The 18,363-nt window shown below is 39.8% G+C and overlaps 1 protein-coding gene across 2 annotated transcripts in view; it reads left to right on the forward strand.

The window, feature by feature from the left end:
- The window catches only part of SLC2A13 (solute carrier family 2 member 13), a 141,479-nt gene extending 125,058 nt beyond the window's left edge, over positions 1-16,421 (forward strand). The window contains exons 8-11 of one of the 2 annotated variants that reach the window (XM_085041183.1): positions 8,513-8,634; positions 8,754-8,906; positions 10,020-10,148; positions 12,791-16,421. In XM_085041183.1, coding sequence (XP_084897309.1) covers positions 8,513-8,634; positions 8,754-8,906; positions 10,020-10,148; positions 12,791-12,810 — 424 coding nt within the window. In that variant the 3' untranslated portion in view covers positions 12,811-16,421. Of the gene's footprint in view, positions 1-8,512; positions 8,635-8,753; positions 8,907-10,019 lie in introns of both variants that reach the window. The other variant, XM_085041173.1, reaches the window with a different exon arrangement.
- Positions 16,422-18,363: the final 1,942 nt, after the last annotated feature.

An 18,363-nucleotide genomic window follows, 5' to 3' on the forward strand; every position in this document is an offset into this window, starting at 1 on the left:
CTTTCAGAAGAAATGGCCAAATCAATAATGAGCACTCCCTCCTTTCAGAGAAGTAGAGGAAGCTGGCAGTGACTGGGTGAAGCCAGGCTGGATGCGCGTGCTCACTGCTGAAACTGATTGTTCCAAAAGTGAACTATTTCTAACCACACAAAAGCCACTAAACAATCTTTAAAGCACATTCTGGGGTCACAGGGAGTCCACAAGCCTTTCTCAACCATGATGGCTACCAGGAGGGAAATAATAGCTCATTCTTTTTCCAGAATGCCTCTGTGATACCTTTTTGCTGGTTGTCATGCAGAGACAGCTTTGTGCTCATGTTTAAAATTGGTGAAATAGCACCTACTTCACAAGCAGTTAAATATTCCCAGATGTCATTTCTTGCAAGGGTTTGCCATGTGCCTGTGCCCTTGCTGTGCCATGAGATGTTTCTTTTCAGTTTATCCTTGATTGCAGAGAACAGGATTAAATGGAGCTTTTGTGGCAGCCATCACAGTGGTGGGAGCAGGAATTCTCATGTCCCACTGGCCACTCTGTGTGCAAGTCACATCACTGAGCCACAGCCCCATCTCATGTGTCACATCTCCATCCAGACCTGCACATGAATGCTTGAGTATACAAGTGTTGTAGCACCTGAATTATGAGTCTTTCCCTCTAACACATCATGGTGTTTTTTCCACTCTACCTAGTAGAATGTAGTGGGTTTCTTATATTTTTTTATGTTACCGTCATACTAAAATACCTATTGGTCATAACAAAGGCCTCAAAATGTTGGGTAATTGGCTCACCTACATCATTTTTACTCAAATTTCTAAACATTCTTTGCTGACCTGTATCTTGGTGAAGTTCTTCAAGAGTTGATAATACCTGAAAGAAAGAAAGAAAGAAAGAGTGAGAACTGAAATTTTTCAGTATGAGAATTTGGACTGAACTGTTTCTTCATGTCTTACAGAATCTTTTTTTTTATCAGGATTGGCTGAGACTTTTTAAATGCAGCACTGGAATTTGAGAGGCTTCACAACTTGCTGAAGGCATTCTGCTGGAGCCCACCTCTTTATAAAGCATTTATGAAGGGGTTGGGGTTCTCTTGCACATCAGTAGTTTGGAACCTGCAAGAAATAGCAAAACTTGTCTTGAAAGAGAATAAAAGATTTAGGATTAGTAAAGTTGTTCAAGGGCATGAAAAAATAAAAGTTTTGTGGTGAGAGGTGAAATTTCAGAGGACCACTGGGCACAATTGCTTCTGGAGCCACAAACTTTACCAACAAGATATGCGAAAGGGACAAACCTAAGATTTATATGCATACTGAGAATTTTTCAATAAGGACTGTCAGACAGTTCAGTGGTTGTGAAACACTCTGTGGTTTTAGTTTTTTGAGATCAGTGTATTCTACAGATGAAAAAGCAGGAAAGTTACTGAAGGTCTTAATCTTTAAAGTACACAAATACAAGTTGTCTGTAAACCATGGGTGTCCTTGACAGGGAGAAAAAGGGCAGAAATCTTGCATTGTCTGCTGTTGCTTTCTGAGCCTTGCCTGCAATGGTTCACTCTTTCATTGTTGCTTTTTCATAACACTTTTTAAGCTTGCAAATACAGAGAATTATGTTTGAAGTTGCAAAAATATATTCTTGTGTCTTCTCATGAAAACGCTTCGCAGTTGTGGGCTTTGCTTCTCCTTTAGCATTACCTTGCTGTGACTTTAACCTTTTATGATGTCAAATTCCAGTGACACTTTCTCTGATGTTTTTGAGAAATATTTTCTACCGCTAAATATCAGCATATCAAGCTACTGAGTCATACTTTCATTTGAGAAAAAATTATTCAGAATATATATTTTAAAAATAATCACTATCTTCACCAAAAAAGCAGCATCTTTAAACTATTTACTCAGTTTTATGAAGAATCTCTCCAGAAAAAATTACCAGATTGTACTCTTGTTTATTTATCATATACACTGTTATTTTGTTCTCCATCTTGTAATTTTCACTCACTGCTGTTGGTATTATTGAATTTTCAGTTATAAACCTTAAAGTAGTCTTCTGGGCACACATAATAAACACATTTCTTTCATGCCTTCTTAACTGGAGAATACCTCATTTTTACAGCTACAATTTCAAACTGTCAGCCCCTTAGCTGGTGTTAACCAAGTTGTCTTCTACCAGCTGTTGAGTCTACTCTTAGACTTGGATGTAAATGGATACAGATGGGACCTCTGTGCACTCAGTTTGTGCAGTAATATATTTAGATATTTGAGGATTTTATTTAAATTGTTTTCTTAGATGCTAATTTTGATTAAATATATATATAAATATTTTAAATCCTTTTCCAGAAAGCAGTGCAAAAAGATGTTTTTATCTTTTTTTAATAAAATCAAGACACAATATTTATGATCTATCTGTTCTTTTTTTTGTTGTTGTCTTTTTCATGTCTTTGTTGAAAATTGGAGCAGTTTTGAAGCACTTCACCAAAAAATGAAAGAAGCCACATTCCTTCTTTTGTTTCCTCTGAGCTGAACATCTAATTTTGTACCTGAAAGTGTCCAATGTTGAAAAGAAACACAAAATGCCATATTTTGAAACGGTGACCTATTATCTAGTGATTGAAGTAGTTGAAATGATGATAGGCAGAAATTCATGAAGGACAGTGACATTCAACTAAGATGCTTATGCTCAAAACTAATTAAGATTTTGCATTTTGATCAGGTTTGAATTTCAATCCTGCCCATTAAAATTCTGTACTTGTGACTACTAGATATTTGTTGTGAACAGTTCATTATGTTTCGAAGTTTTATGACCTCTCACAGGTTCATGTGCTATTAATATAATATTTGAATTATTTCTGGTTATGAAATCATACCATTTAATTATTACTAGTTAATTTTAATTTGTACTGGGGTAAACCAAGTGTGTCCAGTCAGAATCAGAACTAGGACTAGGACAGGACACTGTAGAGCACAGAGACATCAGATGTTTCCTGACACTTTTTATTGGCATCTGATACTGTGGAAGAATAGGAGAAAGCTTAGAAAGACAAATAAGTCAATCTCTGTGTAGTGTGGTTAAGGTAATTGTGTCTCCTGTGACAAAAACCTGGTAAATACTTATTTCTGCTCCCAGTTTTTGAGTATGCTGTCAGCTGCTGTGAGGTCTGAGATGGTTGGGCTTTAGCACTGGGTATAAACATTATTCTGCATTTTCCTGGTTCGAGTCCATTTCTCAAGGTAAGGAGTGCACGAAAGATGATGGAGAAGCCTGTTGGACAGAGTTCTGGCAGTAGCAGAGATTTGTCTCTCCCCCTCCCCCGGCAGATATGATGAAAAATGAAGCCACAAGGACTTGGAAGGGGCTTGTACAGGATAAGAGAAGTCTAAGGCAGACTGAAAACTGAATGTCTTTCTTTGGAAAATTAGAGCTTTCTAATCCCACCCAAGGTGCTTGCTGAGCCCCACAGCTCGGGAGTGTCCAGCTGGCACTGTCAGACAGCTGAGCTTCCTCCTTTGGCAACAGACACAACAACTGTGTTGTCCACACTTCAGAATCCACTAATAGGTGGTTACAAAAGTACTGAAATGTCCTGATCAGCAAACAGTTAAGAACCCCTTTGATGTGAATTTTTTTGGAGAACTGTTTATTGTGGGGGAAAATGGCTCCTGTTTCCAGGCTGTTGGTCAGTCTATTCAGACTGAATAACAGCTCCAGCAATGTATTTATTGGGCAAATTCAGATGCAGTTGCAAAGGTGAAATTTCTCAGCTTGAGAAAATGCAAATGTTTGAATTCAACTCTAAAGATTTTTAGCTGAATAAATAATAATATAAAATAATTATGTTCATCTGTGCTCAGGTGGCCAAGACAGAGGTAAATCAGAACAATGTGCTAAATCTCTTGCAGGTGTGTGTTCTGACATGACTGACTGACATGGAATCATTTGGATTGGAAAAGACCCTTAAGATCATCAAGTCTGTAGTTGCAATGGATAGATCCCGTGGCAGGGGAGGGTCAGCATGATAAAGACTTTTTCTGTCATGTGCAGATGCACCCGTCATCTGCTGAGGCACAATTTGCTTTCTTTGCTGTGAACTAAACTATTTTTCCAAGTTTTTTAAGCATATGCTAGTATTTTTAAAACTCTTTGCTAATTAAGCAAAAGGCTCCAATAAGTGTCCCAAAACTCTACTTGTATTTTATGCACTGAAGGTTAAGCAATGAAGATTAGCTGAATCCCATGAAGTTCTATGGCAACAGTTTTTCAAGGCTGCATCTGTTTGTTGTTGTCTCATTGTTTGGTGGGGGTTTTTTGGTTTTTTTTTTTTTTTGGTTTTGGTTTTTTTTCAATTGCTGTTGTCTGGTGTAAGGAGCTTCATCTGCATATTTTTAGCAACATCTGGTTTAATGGATGAATTCTTTCTCCAGTGTAAACCATAAAGTCAAAGTGATCTCTAGAGAGATGTGGAGCTTCTCAGGCATGGATGACAGTAGCTAGGGAAAACTATGAGAAAGCTTAGGAATTACTGATTCAGACATAAGTCAGGTTTAAAGTAATCTGTTTGCCTTCAGGTCAAGAGTTGCTTGATACTTTAGACAGCATCTTGCCACATATAAAAAAGGAGCAGGGATTTTTGTATAAATCAGAATATGCTGATTTGTAGTGAAACTGTATCTCATGGTTTAACTGGTTTCTATGAGTTGTGCTAATGTAACTATTTTGGATGTACATGGGTGGATTTGAGAGGCCACTTGATGGACAGGGTAGAGGCGGTTTCCAAAGCTCTCCTTAGTTACATGTCTGACTGCCACTAAGTTATTATACAGTTCATCTGGTACCTTGCTAAATTCTGCCCTCTAAGATAGTTGGGGGTTTGTTCACAAAACTAAGTATCTTTAGCAGAAAAAGAGGGGCTTGAAGTTGTGAGAACTAACCCAAATGTTGAGGTCCAGATTCTTCTACAGGATGAGTAATTGCTTATGGATAAATAATCTTAGTTGTTCCCAAGCGTAAAAACCTTCCTCTGTCCAAACAGCAGATACTCTAAATTATCTCTTTTGTCCTCTGTCCTTTTCATGACAGATGTCAGATGAAAACATGAGTCAATAAACTTTGCATAAATTTATATTGTTCAGTGGATTGCTATGATATGAAAGTCAGCAGTCTATACAGGAGACATTAGAAATCTCCTTAAAGGAGATTTCTAGTAAATCAAATATATTTGTGTTACACTGGAGACTTAAATTGGCAAATTGTAGATTATCATCATCCTGATAACCCAAGCAAAAAATTGGGCATAAGAGCAGTCCTTAAGTAGTTTTCCTCTTGTTAGGACAAAAAAATGGGGGATTAATGAATCTGTGAACTAGCTATAAAATCTTTCTGTGCCATCGCCACCTGATGTCAAAGTTTATCTCAGAGCAGAATGTGTAATTTTGAAATATGCTTGTTCTAACAAGCATTTTACAGAGGTGGACGATCATATTAGCGATTTTCTTCAGAAGTAATTTTCTTTGCCTGACTTGATTTAAATTTTGACCTTTTAAGACTTTTGATCTAAATCCATTTAAGATGCTTCTGAAGGGCTTAAAAGACAATGTGAAGTCAGTAGCTTTCATATGAAAAATATATGAACTGTTCAGAATGAAACAATTAATTCCCGCAAAAGCTGTATCTTTAGGGCTAGACAGTCCTCCTACAGCAAAGCAAAAATTAATGGAAGTTTGAGAAGAAAATCAAATTGGTCTCTGTCTCGTGCCTATGCTATGTCTTGTCTAGCCATTTCCCACCCTGGGATTTTCAGTGTTGTCCTTCAGAATTATTGTAAAGCTAAAATGGCTCGAGTGTTAGGAAAATTTACATTGATTATCAAGGAAATGGTTTTATCCTGGTTCATCCTCCTGTTATTTGCAATAATATTTTAGACCCCTTCCCCACCAGCTCTTTTCTTACCATCTTTTATGTGTCAATATGAAGGTAATTTAGGGAGATGGAGAGCAAAGCTTTAGTACCTTTGAGCTTCAGACCATATCTGATAGAGGATGGACTCTGTGATTTTGAAATCGAGCATATAATGCTTGTAATTTATAAATCTACTGCTCTTCTAATTTATTTCAAGTCAGTTGAATTTTTTGCATCAATTGTTGATAGGTCAGGCTTTTACTAATTAGAACTGATATGCATCTTAAGTAACCTGTAGAAAACACATAGCCAAAGAAATTCACAGTAAAGGTGGTATAGCAGTAGAATTAGCACAGTAATAGAGCTTGAACAAATCTCCAACCTTGAAGGAGTGGTTTTTTTTTAACATTCCCTGCACTGCAAGTTGCCAGCAAATGCAGATGCCTTTGCTTTTACTCTGTGTACTGTGCTGGTTTACAACTGAAGGATAAACAAAGCACAGTTTATTACTGACAGGTTGCTATTAAATCTAGTCTCAAGTGCCATTTTTCCCATTTCATTGCAATGAATCTGCTTTTTGTTTTTTTGCAACAAAATTTTCTCTCAGAGGCAGACAGCAGAGAATAGGTGAGTAGCCTGAATCACAGGAGGCTTTGGGGACATCTGGTTTTCCCTTGAATCATTTGTGTTCCACTCTGTCAAAAGTAGAGCACAACTGGGAAAAGATGGCAGGGGAAGGAAACATGCTGTGTGTCTATGAATCAGCATGTTGGTTTGTGCTCATGGAGATGGATGCAGGATAATAAACCAAGTATGTCTTTGTTCACAGTTCTGTTTGAGAGAAAGTGTGAGGCCCTCTCTGCAGAGCTGCCAATCTGGCTGGGCAGAATGGAGAAATTCATCTCAGCAGCACGATGCTTGAAAGTGCTCATCAGCTTGTATTCATTACCAACACCTGCAAATGAAATCCGAGTAACTGCAAAAGAAGCAAAAGTGATGATGTTAAAGCAGTGTGAAACTGAGCACTCCTGTGTTCCTGCAGTGGGGCAGTCTGCATCCAGGCACAAAGGACATGTCTTTGACAGGGATGTTCAGTTGACCTGTTTGCTATGGATTTTTCACCTCAAGAGTGAAAACGAATCAGTGCCCTGGATGAGATGGCCTTTCCAGGGGAGCTCAGCAAGGAGAGCTGTGGAAGGGTTGTAAGTTGCACACCAGCACTGGTTGCATTGCTGATGCCAAATTAAGGGGCTCAGCGTTTCTCCACTTGATCAGGTGCTGCTTGAGTGCAAGGTGGACCTGCAAATCTTACAGGTTACTGCCATTAAGGCAGCATTAGGGTTTATCCAAGGTTTCAGACATGCATTTTCCCAGTATTTGTAGGGTTAACCTCTCCCTTTAAAATGTTTTGGAACTTTGAATTTCCAGCTGTCCTGAAATTTGGTCTGGGACTTCATCATGATATCTTTCTTTAAATGCTGTACTTTCATCAGTGACAACATGAGGAAGATTTCTGCCCCAGGAGTGGTGGTGGGTTGGTCATCAGTGCTTAGCACATTGCTGTTCAACTCTGAAGCATTTCAGGGTGGCTGTTGCTCCACCATCTCCACAACTCATTGCCCACCTATTGCCCATTGCAGGCATCTTCATTCTGGTTTCCCTACTGTCAAGAGGGTCATATCCTTCACATAAGTGCTCAACTGATCTGGAAATCATAACCCAGGCAGATGTTCAGCTCTCTGTGATTTCTTCTTTTCAAGTAAATAACATTGTTTGCATATGAAAGAGTAGTGTCTGCTTAAGTCTTGTCTCAACAAAAATATAGGGTTTTTCATCTCTAGCAATTGATGTGGCAGCTGAAAAGTTTCACTAGTTATATTTATGACTTGTTCCTTTAAACAAACGTTAATTTGAAAAAAAATTATAACAAAAAATAAAGTTGGCATTATTCCTTTAAAATATGTTATATTGTTGGCAGAGGGAAATACCTGATCTTATACCTATTCCTTGAAATAGGGAATTTCCGCACAGTCTTTGGAATAGAAGTATTTTCTTTCAGTAGCTAATTACAAGTGCTACCTTCTTCTAAACTATTTCACTGTGTAGGAAGGAAATTACACACCTCTTTTCTTTATAACATCACTTGACCTTGGCACACTCCATAGACATTGCTGATTACAGCTGAAGAGTGCAGCATGTAGTTGGTCAGTGATGTAAGGACTAACTTCCATCTGACTGTAAGTCCTTGTGTGCAGCGTCTTTAGCTTAAAGTCCAGTTGCTGCAGCTGTTTTTGCACTGTGTGATATTCCTGTGAATTGGTCTTGCTGGCTTTGGTATCACCTCTTGTGTAGTAAAGACTGGTTATTGAAGGAGATCTGTAAATACAAAGGAAGTGTTTAAATTCAGGAATGTTCTGCTGATTACTCTTCCTAAGACCAGGCTTGAGAAAAAACTACATCTCTGAATGTAGAACTTTGCTCAAAGATCTTGATAAATTAACAGGGATTAAGTTTTTTATTTTACTTGTACATTTGTCAGCTTTTAAGATGTTACTTGTCATGTTTATATTGCGATATCAACTATGGCCTTGAAAATTCTTTAACAAAAAGGTTTTTTGTTGATTTTCAGGTGTTCAAATGAAACCGTATTCAAAAAGGAAGATTTGTTTTGGGCATACAATTTCTGCCCCACTCCATACTCTTGGACAGCACTTCTGGGCCTTATTTTGTATTTGGTTTTCTTTGCACCTGGTAAGAAAATACTTGTTTTTGCACAGAAGTTTAAAATGTGAAATAGTGAGGCTACATATTAAATTCACTTTTGAGTCCAGCCATTAAAGTCAGATTGAACTTTTTCTTCTAATTCTTAGGGATGGGTCCTATGCCCTGGACTGTCAATTCTGAAATTTATCCACTTTGGGCTAGAAGTACAGGAAATGCGTGTTCTTCTGGAGTCAACTGGGTTTTCAATGTGCTTGTGTCACTGACATTTCTGCATACAGCTGAATATCTGACATACTATGGTAAGTAACAGTAGGTGTCCATATGTGCAGTACTGCCATAGGCACAGAGATTTTCTCTGGATTCTGGGTCCCTCCACTGCTTTTGCTATGGAGTGTCAAAGCAGTGTTCTCCGCCCACTGTGGTTTAGTAAGACTAGAGATCTGGTACAACCTGCTTGGATTGAAGAGTTTGGTCCAGATTTCACAAGAAACATTTATTTCTGTCCTTAACTGAGAAGCTGGACAGCTGATTAAAACAGAGAAACTGGGAAAAAAACACTTTTTACTTAGTGAAAGAATGCTGATTCCCACTTGAGGTGACAGCATCTGCAGTTTTCCAGTTTATGGTGGCATCCAAGGCCAGTATCAGATGGTACTTGCAGAAATACAGCTGTTGATAAAGTTCTGTCTGTGGCAGCCTGTGGAGTGTTTGTCAGGTTGCTGCTCAAGCCACTCCAGTACAAGTAATTTAAATTACATGAATCTGCCAGGGAGCTGATGTGACCTTCAGATCTTTACTAGTACAGAGCCTTTCAGCTCTAGTTATTCCTTTGAGCCATCAGTCTAGCAACACTAGGTAAATGTTTGTTGGTCCTTTGGTACTTGCTCTGTATGGTGGGTTGTGGGCAGGAGCAAGCTTTTTCTCAATATTAATTGTCACAACAAAGCACTTTTAAATAATAATTGCACGTAAGAGTCACAAACATTATTTTAATCCTGACTCATTCTTTTGGTAGAGCTTTTAATTTTGAGGAATTGTCTTAATGTGTCCTTCACTGTCAAGACAAACTAAGAAAGCTCTTGCCTTTCACATTTGCTTTTTTGAATTGGGCATGTGATTGTCTGATTGCTGTTTATTTTAAGAGCAGAGTGACTTGCCCAGAAAGGATGTGTATGAGCTTTCCCATGAATTGGAAGTGTGTTTGTCAATTTACTTTGTTGCAGAATGGGGCCAGGAAGAGTCTTTCTCCTACACCCACAGCCTCACAGCTCATTGTAACCCTACTGCTCCAACCTTTATTTTACACACTTCTTTGAAGCCACAGCCTGCTGCTTCTGTCACTCCCTCTGCTCTGGCACAGAGCAGGGATGGGAACCTCTGTAACTGACTGTGACAATTGTTTTACATTGCAGGAGCCTTCTTCCTCTACGCAGGGTTTGCTGCCTTGGGACTGGTTTTCATCTATGGCTGCCTTCCTGAGACTAAAGGGAAAAAACTAGAGGAAATTGAATCTTTGTTTGAAAACAGGCTATGTACATGTGGTATGTCAGATTCTGATGAAGGGAGGTATATCGAATATATTCGGGTGAAGGGAAGTAATTACCATCTTTCTGACAATGATGCTTCTGATGTGGAATAATTTTCAGCTGCTGATGTATTTAATCATTTAAAAGCCTTCTGGGGGAAAAGAAGCTCTCTGATGACCTCACTGCCCTGCTTCTGGTCTGGTTCTCCTTTCTACTGTGTATTAAAAAATGCCTTCATGTTCAAAAATGCTCCATTTGGGAGGAAATTCAATATGCTAACATTTTCTTGATAACTAAAAGCAATGGCTTCCAAAAGAGATTGAATTGCACAATTATGTGACTTCACAAAGTGTGTATGACACTGCTCAATCCCCAGGTGTTTAGTAAGGGTGCACTGTACCAGATGAATACAGAAGGCTATCCTAGATGGTCAGGGGCTGTCCTTATCTCCAATACTGACAAAAGCTGTAACAATGGAGTGGCTGATGAGAAAGCAGCTGGCAGCTGTCGGATCCTCATCCCATAGGAGCCTAGAAGTAGCTCTGCTGGGCAGTACAACGAAGGACGAATGCATAAGCTGCTGTAACAGTAACCATTTAAAAGATTTAACCAATTGGGAAAATAAAAATACTTGCTGTATCCATCAGAGGGGACATTTCCCAAGTTTACCCAAAGAGAATTTCCATTATTAATTTGAGATAACAAGTAAAGAGCCATACTCACCTGGATGGGGGTTCACTAGCGTGGTGTGTGTCTGCTACACCAGGTTATCCACCGCTGCTCCTGAGTACACGCTATGGTTGGGAGTTTACATTTGTGAGAGAAACTGGTGAAATTAATTACTGACAGCAGGAAAACAGAGCTCAGTGTGTGGCCACATGTACAAACGTACTGGTGTATATTGCTAGGTGCAACATAGAGGCTTCAGTTAAAAAAAATCATATTTGTTTTCCTTTTTATCATTTGAACATATTGGTTTGTGCCTAGTTTTGAAAACAGAAATACCATTAGCTAAAAGAAAGAGAAGGAGGGGAGAGGGTTTATGCTGCTAAATGCACAGTGGTCATCCCTCCTGCGCCTTTTGCTTGTGAATAATTATTGCCTTCAGTTTATCTCCATATGTGCAGAGTAAATGACTCCCAGCACATTTTTCTTCAAATTTCCTTAGTCAATGGGTGTCTTGCTGGATCTAAGGAGAAGTATTAGCAATGGGCAGAAGCCTGCATCTCATATTAATTGCCTTACCGAAGCATTGCAAACTTGTCAAGAAAATGTCAGGCACAAAACTAACTTGGCTGCCTTTAGCATGGTAATGAAAATATGAATGGTATTTTATTCGCTTGCCATGATTGCTTGCCTTGGCAAATTGAATTTTATGCAGCTACATAAAAATACTATGGTTTTTTTTCCTTGTCCTGTCCTCACCGCTTTAAGTCTTCAAAGACAGGAGTTTGAAAGCATCAACAGTTCAAATTCTTATCTTTGAAATACTTGCTTGATGAAAGAATGTGGAAAAATTCCTCTGCCTGTGGGCTGACGCCCATTTATTTGGTAAAAATACGTTTATTTTTCATTGTGTAAAGATAAAAGAAGTCATTAGGTTCATTAGCTTTTATAGATTTGGTTTGTGGGTTTTTCTTGGGTTGAAAAATATTTTTAATGTAGGATTGCTATCAAAACCAAGCCTGGACATTTGTTACTAAATTATTTTTATTGGATCACATGGGATTTTGTTGTTGTAAAGAAGTCTGACTTTATGTTATCTAATCTTCTATGGGGTGAGTTCTTGTTCTCCAGTTACTGACCTTCAGTGACTGGGTGTATTTTGTTTTCTTTTCTTTTTTGTTAATCAGAGAAATATTTTTTGAAAGATAACATTTTAAAGCATCCCTTTGTGACTTGACTGGGGCTAAAAGGGAAAAACATAGTGGACAGAGGGAATTTCAAATGAATCTTTGCAAAAAGCAGCTCAACCTTGAACATCTCCCGTGCAGTGAGAGGGCTGGATTCTCATGCCTTCCATCTTGCCTCCCTTTTAAGCGCACAATACTTTTATGCTTGAAAGCACCAGCTCTAGAAAATGCTGAGATTTCCAGACCTATCCATTGAAAATGCTCAGATCCTCAGAGCTCTCTACAAATGCCCCTGCTGCAGGATGTCTCCATTAGGCTGTTGCTTCTCTGAAGCCTTCACTGAAGGTGCAGTACCTCAAATGAGAAAAAGAGATACGTGGCACAGATGAAAACACAATTGTTTTAAGGACAAATTAATTTCTTTCTGAAACCAAAAACTATGTGTTTGATGATGTGTATTCAGAGTAGTTTTGTTACCTAGAGGAGTGTGTGAATAGTGTGTAACAGCCAACCTTGCTTACACAGTTGATAGGTTTAAGTGGGTATTTGCTGGCTTCTGGGGGTGAGAACTTAGGGTTCTGATGGCCCCACAAGCATGAGCCCACACTCACCTTCCCACCTGTGAAGATGCCCTTGCTTGCCGTGTTTGGCTGGAGTGGGAGTGAGGCAGGAGCCAGAGCCCCAGCGCTGACCTCGCTCCTGTGCCCACAGGGACAGGAAACTGCTGCAGGTGTTGGGCACAGCTGGAGCAGAGTCGCTGCAAAGGTCAAGGGCACAGGCTCAGCAGCCTCTTCTGTTTTGCAGGCAGTGCTGGGGTTTTTTAGCAGCAGAAGATCATCTCTCTCTGCCAGCCTTGGTTCACGGACGTTCCCAAAGTGGTGCTCAGTTGCATACAGCATTGGGCTCATTTGCTCACCCAGGTTCAGTCTCACTGAAAACAGTTTTCTGAAGGTTTGTATCCCCTGTCTGTTCTCAAAAGGCACAGCAATTGAAACATGTATTTTATTCCTCACTGCTAGTGGCCATGAGGGTACAAAATATATTGGCTGCTTTACTGTCCCTCCCTGTGCTGTGCCCACAGAGAGCTGGGTTTAAGTCTTCCTTTTAGAGTTGCTTTACACCAAGATAGCATTCCATACCTTAGAAACGCTGAACATAGTACCAAGCATCACGTGTATTAAAAATGAGATCAGATACTTCAAATTAATCTTATGCTGTTAGGGTTTTATTTTTAGAATCTGTGAACATTTAGAGTTTATGAAGAAAAATAGATAAATGTTTCTATTTTGCAAATATTTTTTTATATTTATGTGTATTTTAAGTTTAAAGAGATTTTTGCTAAAGGTAGACTTATTAACATTGGAGGTAAAAGAATAAAAATACAGTGTAACTGAATAATTTCTTGTTAAAAGATTTTAATTTGTGAAGTAGCATAAATGATGTGTCTAAGCACAAGATTCTTTTATTGAAAGCTTTCTGCAGAAGATGTGAAATTGTTTCTTCACAAGAACTGCACACTTAATTCAGGTATTCTGTGCATCAGGAGTGCTAGAGTAATATTGCTGGTAAAGTTAGGCATATTGATTATACACAACAATTTGAGATATCTTCATTCTGAATCATCTACTGACTCTGCATGTTGTGACCTAACGTCAAGTATAAAAGAAACAAGTCCTGATGCATTTTTAATATTTTTAAATTTAATTCATGTTAATTTGCATATAGTAGTTTGTTGAAATGCTGAAATTCAAAATGTGTTGGGGCGATGAGATAATTTGCCACTTTTTTCTTCCCCTTGTTACTTTGTTGATCAAAATAGTCTTTGAACAAGAGAACCAAACCTGTTTTGAAAATAGATCCAGAGTCAAAGCAAGGCCCAGGAGTCGTTTGGAGGGCTGGAGTTGCATTGCTGGCACCATGGATCAGCCACTCTCGCAGTTGTTTCCTTGGGAGGTGCAGTGACAACCCTGGCAGAAATTGTGGGGCAAGAAAGGGCAGATCTAAGGATCTAAGGATCTTTGTTCCAACACTAACTTATTTTTGCATGGGTTGATAATGCAGCATTTCACTTCAGTAGGAGTTAGGGTTGGGAGGGGAGAAGGAAATGATGCATCAGAAGCACCACGAAGTCGAGTTTCAGTAGAGATGGGTGTTGTAACCAACAGGAGCAGTCTCTGACTTGCCTGCCTTGTGGGGTGAGGACTGTGCTTGGTCCTATGGGTAGGAATGGTGGGGCTGTCAGGGGAAGAAGCACTATAGTGTTCCTCTCCCAAGCGTATGTAGAGGTGAGGACGTGGCAGTGGAGTTGGCAAAGCTGTTACTTTTTTCCTTGGTGAAATCTCTTTTGCCATTTGTGGCCACTTGGGCTGAGCACTGGGGAGAAGTTTTGACCTTCAGGGGCTGCCACAGGCCCTGAGCAAGGGTCGTGCCTTAGGCCATGGAGTATTGGGTGCAGTCCCACAGGCATTCAGTGGGCAAGGAAAAAACAGACCCTGTACTTCTCAGCTTTTTACCCAGCTTCCTACTTCTCAACGTTGATGCTCTTCTAACATGGTCTTCTTGAAATTTTACCTGCATAAGGGACTTTGTTGGCTGAACATCATTACTGCAAAAGAGGCAGAATCTTTACAGCAGAGAGTAATCTCAAGGTAGAAATCAAGGCAGAAGAGACAGTTCTGCAAAGCACTTTAAAGAGTAAGATATGTGTGCACTTTTTTTGAGAGAGAGTCAAGCTAACCAAACCCATTCCTCTGCATTGGGAAGAAAATCAAGCTTTCTGTACCAGGCCAGAAGCAGATAATGCCACAATATGTGCTTTATGGCAAAATGTGTTTTTATTGCGGGTAACATTTACAGCTTACATGTAGCTGCTGCCTATAAAGTGACTCAATTGTTCTCTGGATTTTAACAAGTCATATTTTTGTGCAAAAATCTTAGTGGTTTTCTATCAATCTTCATCACCTTGTATACAGTACAGCTAAGCATAATCCACAAGTGGTCTTGATTGTGGCAGTGTTACAAATGTCAGCACAGTAAAATTCTAGGTGAACATTGTTAAAGAAATATTGTTGTTTGTGATACTGGGGGTTAAAATTCCTCAAAGGCAACTATATATAGATTTTAAAGTCTGAAAAAAAATGGCAGTTCTTATCTATTTTGTGTATGTTTTCATATAGAGAAGGAGTTTTTTATGTGCCAATAACCATCACTGTAGTGTTTTGTAAATGGGTGTTAATAGTGTTGCAGAGTTCTGTATATGAGAATATACTTTAGCCACAATGACCTGTTAGTGTGAACCAGCAGCATGTTTTTAATCTTACTCACACCTCCCATCAGAGGTGCTCACTCATTGGTTTCAGTAGAGCTCACTCATGCCAGGGGAAGTTTGACAAGAGTCAGGCCTCAAGAATATAGACTTCATCTAAATCCTTGCTTTTTCACATTGTCCCTAGACAGTATGTTACATGTGAATGATCTGGCATATGTAATTTTAAAGCTTCAATTCCTGTTCAGTTACACTCCCTGATTTTGTTGAGAAACATTTTGTCAAAATTTGCTTTGGCTTTTCATCACATTTATATAAATAAGGAGCCTACTGATGAATTATGAATATTGTCCACCTATTTCTAAAGGAACCATCTGCTTCTGAAGTGTTAAAATAAAGGCAAATTTCTCTTGCTGCCTTAAACATTACACAGACTTTGGAGAGGACTGAATGTATGACCATCATCATGACTTCTGCAGGAGAAACTCCATGGATGCTCAGCAGGTGTGAAATGAGATGGTTTCATGGTGCTGGGATGCTGCGTTACACTGCAGGCCCTGCCCAGTGCATGCCTGCCATCTGTTTGATTTCAGGTGTTCCAACAGTCCCCATGAAACTGATAGGATTATTCATGTGCTTGATATTCTCCATGTGCTCAGTGTCCTGCTGGTCCGGGACGTCGCTGGGAAGTGGCACAAGTCATGTCTCTGCTTTCCATTGTGAATCTCACTCCTCTACAAAATGGTTAACTGGATCTTTGTGCGACAAAGGCCATGTAGAATATTTGAGACATTACTGGGGACCAAATTGATAGTAATAATTCCATGCTGAATGGTAATGTGCACATGGTGCCATCAGACACACTGTAATCCCTGGGCACGGGCTATGGTATTCAGTACAAAACAGGTTTTGGCAAAACAATTTGCTGGGTTGTCCAAGTCATTTCTTGACCATGTCAAACATGTGCCATTTCCATTTCCAACCAGTCAAGCCTATAATGTATGAAAGTGTTGTACATTTTCTGAAACTTAAGTGATGTAAAATTATTTAATTGACTTCTGATTGCTTTAATGAAGTTTGGTCTTTACATAAAAATAAATATCTTCAAAGAATTGTCAGTGCCAGAAGTGTAAATGAACAAAATAAAAAGTGAGATACTTAATTACAGAATTTTTCTCAAGATTTCATTTGTTTGGGTATATGGGTCACCTTTTAAGAGTTGCAGCTTCACTCAGCAAAGTGAGCTCAGATAGGCTGTGGGCCTACCTGAAATAAGGGAGGGGTAAGAATAACTTTGAATATGGTCTTAATATGATGTATTTTGTATCAGAGAATGGTTCTGTGACACCAGGTAAGTGTTCCTTCCTTTCTGGAGGATCTGTTTGAAGAGCTGAATGCAGCTATGCAGAGCTGCGAACCATCCCGATGTTGTGCCATGGGTTTGCAATGCCCTCTGCTCAGACTGGTTTCCTTACAGCAATTTATACTGTCAGATTTGATTATGGACTGGGAAAAGAGCAGGAGTTGCTATTTTCTAATGGGGAAATGTCCTAACTCTATGTGTTTTATTAAGAAAATAGCTGGAATCAGTTTGATGGTTAACAAAGAGCAGCATGACCATGACCCTGCTGTGCTGGGGCTGCCCTGGCTGTGCTTCCCAGTGCAAAAAAGGAATTGTACCCACAGGAACAAGTGGAAAATGGTTCTGTTACCTCCACCTACCACAGGTACTGTGATAGAATCCTGGCGAGATCCAGAGTTGGCTCTGACAGAGCTGTAGCCTTTTGGTCCAGGAGGCAGAGAGATCACAGCCACTGGGGAGATGCAGGCAGTGGGAGACTGCTCGGCAGTCCTGTGTCTGTGGCAGTGCTTATCTCCAGGAGGGGAGCAAGGCAGCTCATCGTTGTGCACTGACAGCTTCTGTTTCCAGGTTTCTGGCTGATAGTGCTTATAAAGGTGATGAGTGACTGCAGTTCATGTTGCTTGTCACCAAAACCACATGGCAGCTCTGTGGGATAATGAAAATCCAGTGGCTCTGCTGTTAAACACTCAATTTTTTCACCTTCTGCCATTTCTCTCTGCTCCAGCTACTATCACAAAGCAACTATTGATTGATTGATTTTTGCCAAACATGCTCTCCCTTCTGTAGAACTGAACTGCAGGCAGTAACAGTACTTTTTCTAAATCTTTGTGAGCATTTTCAGGATCAGACCCCACTGGTATCAGGGCTGGGTGGTGCTCCATCTGAACAAAAGTCACTCATAAAGTGCTGTGTGGCCTTTGCTTTTGTGCAAGGCATGAACTGCTTCTTTCAAAGCTTCTGCAGTTTGTGGGAAGTAAGTAGGAAACTGAAAGGTAAGCTTAAAAAAAAGTCCTTTTCCTCTAATCTCAGTGGTCACCTGCTGAGTTGCCCTGGGCTTGTTGAAGAGACCTGCTGCAGATCATCCCCTGAGCTGGTGTCCCTGCAGTTGCTCCCACCCACACAAAGCTCCCTGCACAAACATACTGGGGTGCTTCAGCTGCTGCAGTTTCATTTCCACTTGACTCAAAATGAATGGCATCTCAGCTCTTTTCCTGATGGACAGACTAACACATTCAGCCCATCAAGCAACCAGCTGAACTCTGGGGAACCAGTTACACACATTTGCCTTAAGCAGTTCCACAGTCTCATCCTGGGGCTGTTTGTTAGCTGGTCTCCAGGGCAGGTGTTCATTTGCTTGTTTAACATGTGTGATGTACCCAGTACCTGCATGTGTGTGTGTGATTGAAAAGCTCTGCATAGACCTGAAGTTTGGACAGCTTTTGCCTTTTGAGAGTTAACTGCAGAACTACCAGGAATATTTTCTGCATCTTGATTTTGGCAGAAAAATCTGGAGGGCTGTGTGAGGTTAATTTGGTTGGATAGTTTTATAGGAGATTCTGGGTCTGGGTTACAGGAGGATACATGTTCCATCTGTTCTTCTGATGTGTGAAACCTTTGCCTTAGCTAGCACACTCTGATTTTGGGTGCTGTGATATCCCAAGTTAGCTCAAATAGAATCCATAATGCCAAAAAGAAAAGCTGGGTGTCATACACGGAGCAGTAAGATATATATTGTATGATGGAAGAAAG

The sequence above is a fragment of the Lichenostomus cassidix genome, chromosome 1Aa, assembly GCF_008360975.1.
Source record: "Lichenostomus cassidix isolate B80296 chromosome 1Aa, HeHo_3.0, whole genome shotgun sequence".
NCBI classification, from domain to species: Eukaryota; Metazoa; Chordata; class Aves; order Passeriformes; family Meliphagidae; genus Lichenostomus; species Lichenostomus cassidix.